The following is a 9,993-nucleotide window of genomic DNA, read 5'->3' on the forward strand; positions in this document are numbered from 1 at the left end:
TCTTTATTTCCTACATTTAAAGAAAATGGGGCAAACTTGTTCAAACACGTGATGGAGGAGAGTAACCTTACCCTGCTAGAATGTGCCCTGCCTTATTAACAGAGCATGTGTAATTTTACCTGATCTTAATGGGCATTAAAAAGAGTAAGTTATTGTTATTTCAGAAATGTCTGTGTATCCCTAGGCTATAATGCCTAGCATACAGCAAGTGCTTAATAAATGTTGACCTGAACTGAACTAAGATAAATTAACATTTTTGCAAGTCATTTAAAATTACACATCAGAGCATTTAAAGGTTCTACTTGCTAATCCATTTAGTTTAAAAAATCAAACCATCTTCAGTCAGACACAGCCAAGATAATAGTTGTTTATATGTTGTATAAGTAATGATTATCAATCTATCAAACACTGGTAGGAGTCTAACCATGGGGTTAAAACAGAATTAGTTCAGGGAGACCATGAAACTAACTGCCTGGGATATAATTTCTGAATCTCTCACTGATGCCATTCATTTCTCTGGTTTTGTTTTTTCCATTCATAAAACAGAGCTAAAGATAGTCCTCTGTTTAATACCGAGCCTCCTCGAAGGATGACTTATCCGCTTAAATCTCAGTTTACATTGCATGACTGGAAAGTAGAATGTAAGGTGCGTGACTAGAGTTCTTAGCCATTTTGTGGAAAAACATGAAAGATCATGACAGCAGCTTGTCACTTGGTTCATCTCTGTAGTACATAAGAAAATTTGCTGTAGTGTGAGGACAATGGGGGTGGGAGTGGGGCAGAAGAAGAGGAAGATTTGATTCTTTTTTCATCATCCCTTTTTAGGGTCCCCCTTCGATTCCCCTTCAGGAAGTGGAATAGAAAAAAAAACAACACTACATTCGTCAGTAACTCTGGGGCAACCACAAGTTAGACAGTAAGCAGGTCAACTGAAACAAGGACAGAGATTGCTATAAAACCAACAGTGCTCTCGTTGACACCACACGGGCACACAGAAGGCAACACAGCACAGAAAGAGCTTCCTGCACGAAACAGGTGACCAGAGCAAAGTGACAATGACATTCCTGCGTGACATGGCCGTGGTGAGTAGTCAGGATCATTCTTGTGTTGGTCATCCCTAGGATTTCAGGAAAGCAGATTTATAAGGAATGATGCTAGATTGGGGTCTTTTGGGGGGTCATTTCTTTAAAAAACAGAGCTGACTTTAACGCTGATCCTTGTCTGGTGGAGAAAAAGAAAAAATAACCAGAAATTATAATGGAGTGTAAAACCATAGCTCTTCACCGATGGCTCTGGCATAGTTGGTGTTAGCTTTTGAAGTTCTTGACATCACAAACTGGACATGGTCTCTCTTGTGGCCACCATTGTAGAGTTAAGTTGGCCCTCATCTCATGGGGGAGCTTAGCCAGACTTTTAGGAGCTGTACATGTTGATTTTAACCAAGGAAGCTGGGGCCCCAATAGGGGTAATGATTCCCCCAAGATGAGCAGATGACAAGGAGTGCCCTGCATGCAGGGAGTGAAATCACCTGGTGATGCACTTGGACAGCTCCTATGGGAGAGACATTTGACACATCTCTGAGAGCTGGTCATTTTTGCATTGTCTCCTTCCTCCTGGAGGAGAGGAAGATGTTAATGTGATGGAAATCTGCATCCCCTGGGTCTAGAATCTCACCTGGCATTCGTCAGGTAAGACCTTCGAAGAATTTAAAATACAGCAGCATGAAAGCAGGGCTTGGGAAACCACTCACCATATTATTGGTTTAAATACTCCTTTTCTTCTCTCTTTTTACAAGCCATGCAACTTAAAAGAGATTGGATTTCATAAAAGGTCATGGCATATGGTGATGATAATACTACGTTATATTCATATACTGTTTTAGAGATGGTAAGAAATGCAGCCAAGTGCAGTAGTTAGCGGGCATGGGCTTTGGAGTCAGACAGACCTGGCCTCACCACTTACCAAGTGTGGGATTTGGGGTAAGTTACTTAGCCTCTCTGTGCATTCTTATTCCTCTTATCTGTATAGAGGAATAATAATGGTATCTCCCTCATGGAAGGATTAATTGATATCATTGAGAATGACTAAACCTATTCTCTGAAATAGCAGATATATGCAGGCATGGCTTTTAGTTAACTTGGCCATTTTAATATAACAACCAATAAGGATAGAGAAAGCATTCAATAAATTCTTTTTTAATTGAAGTAGAGTTGATTTACAATGTTGTATTAGCAACATTGGTATATAGCAAGTGATTCAGTTATATATAAGTGAATAAATAAACCATAATTTCCATTATGGTTTATTACAGGATATTGAATATAGTTCCCTGTGCTATACAGTAGGTCCTTGTTGATTATCTATTTTATATATAGTTGTGTCTATATGTTAATCCCAAACTCCTAATTTATTCCTCCCCCGCCCCCTTTCCCCTTTGGTAACCATAAGTTTGTTCTCTATGTCAGTGAGTCTGTTTCTGTTCTGTAAATATGTCCGTTTGTATCATATTTTAGATTCCACATATAAATGATATCATATGGTATTTGTCTTTTTCTTTCTTGTTTACTTCACTTAGTATGATAATCTCTAGGTCCATCCATTTTACTGCAAATAGCATTATTTCATTCTTTTTATGGCTTAGTAGTATTCCACTATATATACATACACATATATATACACACACACACACACACACACACACACACACACACACACACACCTCATCTTCTTTATCCATTCATCTGCCCGTGGACATTTAGGTTGCTTCTGTGTCTCAGCTACTGTAAACAGTGCCACTATGAACATTGGGGTGCATGTATTTTTTCGAATTAGAATGTTAAATATTAATATTAATGATGTCATTATTTTTACCTCTGAGTCTTGCACCAATCCAGGGGAGCGGATTGGGACGACTTTCCCCATTGTGCATATGAACAACAGCTCAATGAATTTAAGTGATTTAACATCACTGGATACTGTATGCCCAAGAATGAGGACATGAATCTAGGTTTACTGGCTCCAAGTAATATTCTTTTCCTTGAATGGTTCAGAAGCAAGATTTCTGAATTTAAAGCCATTGTGTTTAAACAAATTTGTTGGATAGTTTTGTGTTCTAAAGCCACGTCTATTTTTGGTTTCTTTGAAGAAATCTGTTGTACTGTCAGCAAGAAACATGACAGGGCAAAGGACATTAGAATAGGATTAGAAATTGGAGGTGCAGGCACACAGGACATCCTCAATACGGTGGTAGGGCAAACTCTTATGGGCTGGGAGCTGCCCGGGTTCTGGAGCATGTTCCTACATGGGGTGAGCACGAATCACAGGTGAGTTCAGGAGACAAGTGTTCAGATGTTCTCTTTACGGGAGTTCACAGTGCAGTAAGTAAAAGGTTGAGCTGAGCATGTTGGGAAGCTAAGGACCGTCTTGTCTAAGCAGGCATCCTTTTACTTTTTAAAATGTCATAGTGCTTTGTCTAGACAGAAGTTACGTGAGGGCAAATTCCACATCTTTCTCGTCCACTGTGTATCATTAGGACAATGTAGACTTAACAATAGTACCTATACTGAATACTCTCCATGTCCCAGCCCTGCTCTTCATGCTATATATGGGTCCTATCATTTAATCTCCACATTTGCTGGTGGAGTCACAGCTAGTAAGAGTCCTGGAACTGAGTTATGGACCCAGGACTTTTGACTCCAGAGACGGGAAAGAGTTGTTGAATGAATGAATGATTGCAAGAGACAAAAGTAGACATCTGCTGATTATCTGGAGGGAAATCAGCCTCTTTCAGGCTTATCTGGGTCAATCTTGCTTTCAGCTTCTTTTTAGTATCAGCTACATTAGTACAGCACTTGACACCATGACCTTTTTGTTTGCTCTTATCATTTCCTGCCTCCAGCACTTGCAAAAGATAAAAAGAAGGTCCTTTAAATCAACATGTCTAAGCACCTTCCCAACCCTAACTCACGGAAGGTGTGAGCCTGAACGACACTGAGCCCTGAGGATGAAAGTAGCTCACTTTCAGCCCTGGGTCTGCATTATGTTGAGTATTGGTGATGAGGCTTGTCCATCCCCAGAGAGGGTCGGTGGTCACCGTGGGGTGAGCAAAGCAGGTCGTGAGAAAGGGAAGCTGGAGAGATTTTTAGCTCTTCCTTTATTTTAGTTAGGTCTTCACTGAACGCTTTCTTTGTGCACTCCTGTAATACCAGATAAACGGGTATTTCAATGTAAGTATAAAAAATATATTTTCTGGAGCTAAAGAGAAATAGTCTCCATTTCTCTCTTGAGCATCCTCAGTGCCTCTGCTTCCTTCAGTCAGCATGGGTCATTAGAACTCTGCTATAGTTGGTTTTGCATGGTGTTTTTCTTAATGTGTTGAGCTTAACTATGTTGTTAATTTAAATGGATTGTTTTGTTCATGCATTCACTCACCTGCTCTTTCATTCATCCAGAAAGTATTTTGGAACACCTGTTCTATGACATGTTCTCCTGCAGGAACTTACCATCTAATAGGTGTAGATCTGTATGAACACAAATACTGCATGTCCAGACAATAAAGAAGGGCTGCTTGAGTGCTAGATGGTAAAAGCTTTATGAATGAACTACTTTCAGGACAGTTCCTGGAGGAGACGGAGTCCTAGTGGGGGCCCTGACGGAAGGGGAGGATTTGGATGGATAGGGGTGGGGCGGTGTATTCCAGGTGGAGGGATGGCTGGGACAAAGAGTTTTGTGGAGGATTCATGGATGTGAGGTTGGAAATTAAAAGCAAGAGTTACCATTTCTTAAGCCCCTATTTTTATTGTAGGTGCTTTACAAAGAACGTTTTATTTAATCTTGGGAATATTATTATGAAGCAAGTGTTATGCTCTGGCTGGAAAGAAGAGAAAGCAGAGGCTCAGTGAGGAGACCAGGTCAGGATTTAAACCCAGTCCCAGATCCTGACATCTGTCTTTCTCCCTGTTCAGGAGCTCTCGGACTGTGGAGGGCTCAATCACCAGGCTAATGAGTTTAGTTCTCAGGTTGGTACGCTGGTATCTTATTATGACTGTTCCTGTTGCCAGGTGAGGATCTGAGGTTCAGAGAGGAGCCCTGATCCCATCCCTGAGTTCAGCTGAAGCATGACCTGTCTCTTGTCAGCAAGTGACACCAGAGTCCCTAACCAGTTCCATTCTCATCTATTTCCAGGTCAAGTCCCTGCTGCTGTTGACATTGGGGCTGACCCTCCTGGGGGAGGTGGCAGGTCGGAAAAGCCCCAAAGCTGGGGATCCTGCCCTCTGCCCCCCTCCGGAGGACCACACTGTGAGGGTTGACATCCGCATCCTCAGGCAGAATCAGGGCGTTCCCCTCTCACGCGGCTTCCAGAACCGCTCCAGCACCCCCTGGGATTACAAGTACGTGCCAAGGAGACTGACCTCCACGTTCTTTTGAAAAACATGTGAATTTATTCTAACCATAAGTAGAAAATTTCAAAAATATAGAAAAAATAATAGTCCTGACATTCACTCTGAAAAACGGAAATTCCACTTTCCCTGGGTGCTCACATTTTCTTGCTATTTTGGGCTAAGTCCTCCTATGTGGTCGAAGGTCTATTTTGCTTCCAAACTCTCATCGACGCTTTGCCCTTTTCTGCTTCACGCAGCCCTGGATTTGGAATTTACAAACTTTCTGTGCTGGAAGAGAGGACTCTTTAAAGCAGCCCACATAATGGTCTCTGCATAGAGATAAGTGGGAACCAGAAAAGTCAGTTCAGAGAGAGCCACTCAGATTGGATTTCAGTCTTCAAGGAGTGTGGAGGAGGCCAGAGTGGAGGAGAAAGGCCAGTTTGGGAAGGGGATGCTAGGTGAGGATGTTCAGGGTACAGACTTGGGATTTTGTCTCACATGGAGGTTCTCGGAATAGCAAGCACTCATCTATATGCTCTAAATATAAGTATGAAAACAGAGCCCGAGGGCCATTAAAAGTGCTTCTGGGGCTGCCTGCACTGCTTGCCTTGGGAAGCCAGAGTGTACGCTTGCCAGCTGGCTGGATTGGCTTTGCTGCCTTTATTCCCCCTGGCAAGGGGGCTATTCAGGGAGAAATTGAAAGAAGGCATTGGATTCACCAACCCCCCAGGGCTTTGGTTTTCTTTCCCAAGCAGCAGGCTTTGTAGACTGTGTACTGGGGGACCTCCTAGTGATGTTCAGCCTCTAACCAAAGGATGAATGATGATTATAATAATAAAAATGAAAAGGAAAATGAACTAAAAGATCTAACATGTATGGAATGCCAACGTTTTACGGTGTGGCGTTTCATACGCATTTGTATCACCGAGTGTTGGTAACAATCCCACAGGAGACGAATTTGCGAACCCCCATTTTAAAGTTGAGGGAACTGAGGCCTAAGGAGTTAAGCACCCGCCAAGGGCCTGCGTCTGAGTCCAGGTTGTCTGCTCCGCGCCTGCGCTGCCGCCCTGAGTTGTCCGGCACCGCCTCCCTGCAAGTGGGCGCCCAGTGCCGCGGGGCCCCCATCCTTTGTGCATCTTTCCCCGCCTCCCACGCCCGGTCTCACCATCGGCTTCTCCCTGCTCCTCCTGCAGCGTCACCCGGGACCCCCACCGATACCCCTCCGAGATCGCAGAGGCCCGGTGCAGGCACACGGGCTGCATCAACGCCGAGGGGAAGGAAGACAGCTCCATGAACTCCGTCCCCATCCAGCAAGAGTTCCTGGTCCTTCGGAGGGAGTCCCAGGGTTGCTCTCGCTCCTTCCGGCTGGAAAAGGTGCGGGTGACTGTTGGTTGCACCTGTGTCACCCCCATCGTCCGCTACGTGCGTGGCTTGAGGGCGGCAGATCAGCTCAGCTGAAGAAGCTGTAGAAACGCCCCTCTTTACCCAGCACTTTGCCATGAGTCCTGTGTGGTTCCCAATTCTGTCCACTTCCCAGGTCTCTTCATAAGATCTGCATGGGACTCTCAAAGCTCTGTATTAGATAGAGTAACTTTCTGGGGCTTCAGAATCTTTATACGGTCCTGAGATGTTCCTATGTCCCACCCCCCTGAAAATAGATGGAGGAGAATGCAGGACCCTCACCTACTCTGCTTATGTGCTATCACGACCACCTCCCAGCCATGCCGTCATTGGATGGGGGCCCTGTTGGTAAAATGGGCTTCTGCTCCACAAAAGGCAACAAATAAAATAAGCACAATGTAAGAGTGTGTGGGAGGGTCTGTGCAGGATGGGGTGGGCGGGAAGAATGGAGATAAGGATCCAGCACCTGTTTATTAAGCATTTGCTAAATATAGATGAGGTTGGCCTGATATTTATACCTCTAGGGAAACTGTTCATGTATTTATGATATATTGATTATATGAAATTGTAGGAGAAAAATTAATATAACAAGTACTAATATAATAAAGTATTGATGATTGAAAAATACTTTAGTTGTTTGTTTCCAGTCTCAGCTTGTACTCACGAACCTTGTGGACCTGAAGACTATGAAGTTCTATACACCTGTCATCTGTTTTTTCGTATTTCATCAGAGTGCTAGTGTCAGAATTATTATTATTATTATTTGTGTGTGATCTTGGTGATATTAGCTTCCCCCCCCCAGCTTTCTTGAGACATAATTGATAAATAACATGGTGTAAATTTAAGTGATAACAATGTAATGATTTGATACATGTATATATGGTGAAATTATTACCACAATAAGGTTCCTTAACACCTCCATGCCTTCACATAATTCCTTTTTGTGTGTGTGTGATAAGAACATTCAAGATGTACCCTTTTAGCAAACTTCAAGAATACAATACAGTATTGTTAATTATAGTCACCAGGCTGTACGTTAGATCCCCAGAGCTTATTAATCTTATAAATGAAAGTGTGTCCCTTTCATCCAACATCTCCCCATTCCCCCACACCCTGCTCCTGGCAACCAGCAATCTCCTCTCTGTTTCCATGCCTTGGAGAGTTCCTCTATTATTAATGGTTCTTGGGGGTTAGGAGGAGAGTTAAAGAAAATGGTGCAAACAGGGCTCGTGTTCCCTATGACTCTTTACTGCTCTGTCTTCCTGGCTATATTATTTTACAACCTGAACATCTACTGGCCACTGTGGTACTGGAGACACGAAGAAAAGTAACAAATGCACATGGCGGGGGCCATGGTCTTGGTAGTGGCCGCCTGCAGACCCCCTGGTCACTAGGGCTATGGCAGTCACTCTGCATCTGGAATCACTAGTGGTCTTTCATGAATCTCTTGTGCTTCTTGAAGACACAGGAGCTTCCAGATTTTGGTCTCCCTACCACTCAGAGGCTCACTGGTCCCTCTCTCGCCCAGATGCACCACATTTTCTCCTTCACTGCTACACTACCGGCTCAAGGCACATCTGTGTTCTGCTGCCTTTCAGTTCCGGAGAGGGGATGGGGCATCAGTTCTCACTCCCACCTGCAACTTGGCTTGAGGATGGGCAGCGGGCAGGAGACTGGCACCCATTTTTAACTCTTTAGTGGGGGCAACTTTTACCTAGTCTGTAGGTGAGGGTGGGGATGGAGGAGCTGGTAAGTGGGCTCTTCTCTTTGCTTCAGAGTCTTTCACTTATGGTATAAACATTGACGTTGGTACTTAAAATGCTCAGCCTCTTGGAATCTAAAAACCATTTTCTCTCATAGTTATCAGCTTTGTAAGTTTGCTGTGAATCCCATAAGTCCATACTGGTGCAGAAATCTGTGCAATGAATCTTCCTTTCCCTGTTCATTTTGGCAGTAATAGCTTTACCCTGAAGGTAGTACACACGAAAAGCCTCAATCTGAGTGGTGAGAGAAGTATAGAGGTGAAGGACATTGCAGAGGAAAAAATTATGCCTCTGAATGTATCAAGATATTATCTTGTTACATGTGGTCACATGTAATTTCAAAATGATGTGCTAAGTACCATGATCAAGGTCTGAGATTTAAAGAAGACGCAGCGGGTGATAGCTCACCAGGAAATTTCAGAAAGGAGATGACTTTTGCACTGGATTAAATAAGAGTTGCTCTAGAGGAAAATGAGGGAAGGGCATTCCTAGCAAAAGGAACAGTATAAACAAAAGTGCAGAGGCACAAAAAAGCTTGGTGTGTTAAGGGAACAGCATATGCCTGGGATAATGTGGACACGGGGACACAGTGGAGGATACATAAATATTTCTTGAGAGAACGATTGAAAACATGAGTGAATGAATGAACATGGCAGTAGGCAAAGGACAGTAGGCAGAGGGCCCCCTCGTGGATGGTTTTGTATGCTCCATTACAGATGTTATAAGAGCACAGCTGTATTTCATAAGAGAATTTTGGTGGTAAGTGTATAAAAGGGATGGAAACCAGAAGGCCGATTACAAGGTCGGAGGGAAGGCAATTTCTCCTGTGGTAGATACATGTAGTTAGAGCTGGAGGGGTGCCTGTAGATCACCTGTCGACCTTTTAAATTTGCAGATGAGGCCCAGATGAATTAGATGTCTTGCTCAAGGTCACTTGGGTAGTTAGTGACATAAGCAGGTTCACTGACTCCAAGTTCGTGACTTTTCATGTTGGTTCTATAGCGTTTCCAATAAGGACTCTGGGAGCCCTGACGAAGGACCTCCCCAGCCCACATCTCCAGGTACATTGTACATGGCGCCCCCTGGAGCCTGGAGCCCTGAGTTACAGCTTCCCTCCACGGTTGGCTGCTGTTGAGGAAATTGCAGGTCTTCTCCCACTCACAGAGTGGCACACTGCGTCAGTTTGTCCCCAGATTCCCTAAGCATAGGTGCCTAGGGAATGATGGCTCCCTCCTGGAGGACCTGGCAGCCACCTGAGACCCTCCTGTGCTCCTTAGCTTTGCGCCCAGCTTTCTGGGACTTGGAGGTGTCCTGTTTTGCCTGTAGGAGAAGTGGTCAAGGTGAATGGTTCAGGCGTCCAAATCCAATCACCATATAGTGTGTGGAGAGAGGAACTTTTCTTTCCACATGGCAACTTGAAAGCATATAGAATTTTCTTTTGATATCCA

General features: G+C 43.9%; 1 protein-coding gene across 1 annotated transcript; it reads left to right on the plus strand.

The window, feature by feature from the left end:
- The first annotated feature begins 536 nt into the window (after positions 1-536).
- On the plus strand, positions 537-7,347 carry IL17F (interleukin 17F). Its single transcript, XM_029244189.1, has 4 exons — positions 537-646; positions 826-1,082; positions 5,185-5,390; positions 6,575-7,347. Exons 2-4 carry the CDS (start codon positions 1,056-1,058, stop codon positions 6,837-6,839), a joined length of 498 nt encoding a protein of 165 aa, XP_029100022.1. The 5' UTR covers positions 537-646; positions 826-1,055; the 3' UTR covers positions 6,840-7,347.
- The last annotated feature ends 2,646 nt before the right edge of the window (positions 7,348-9,993 follow it).

The sequence above is a fragment of the Monodon monoceros genome, unplaced genomic scaffold (genome assembly GCF_005190385.1).
Source record: "Monodon monoceros isolate NGI ecotype Baffin Bay Population unplaced genomic scaffold, NGI_Narwhal_1 Super_Scaffold_3, whole genome shotgun sequence".
NCBI lineage: Eukaryota > Metazoa > Chordata > Mammalia > Artiodactyla > Monodontidae > Monodon > Monodon monoceros.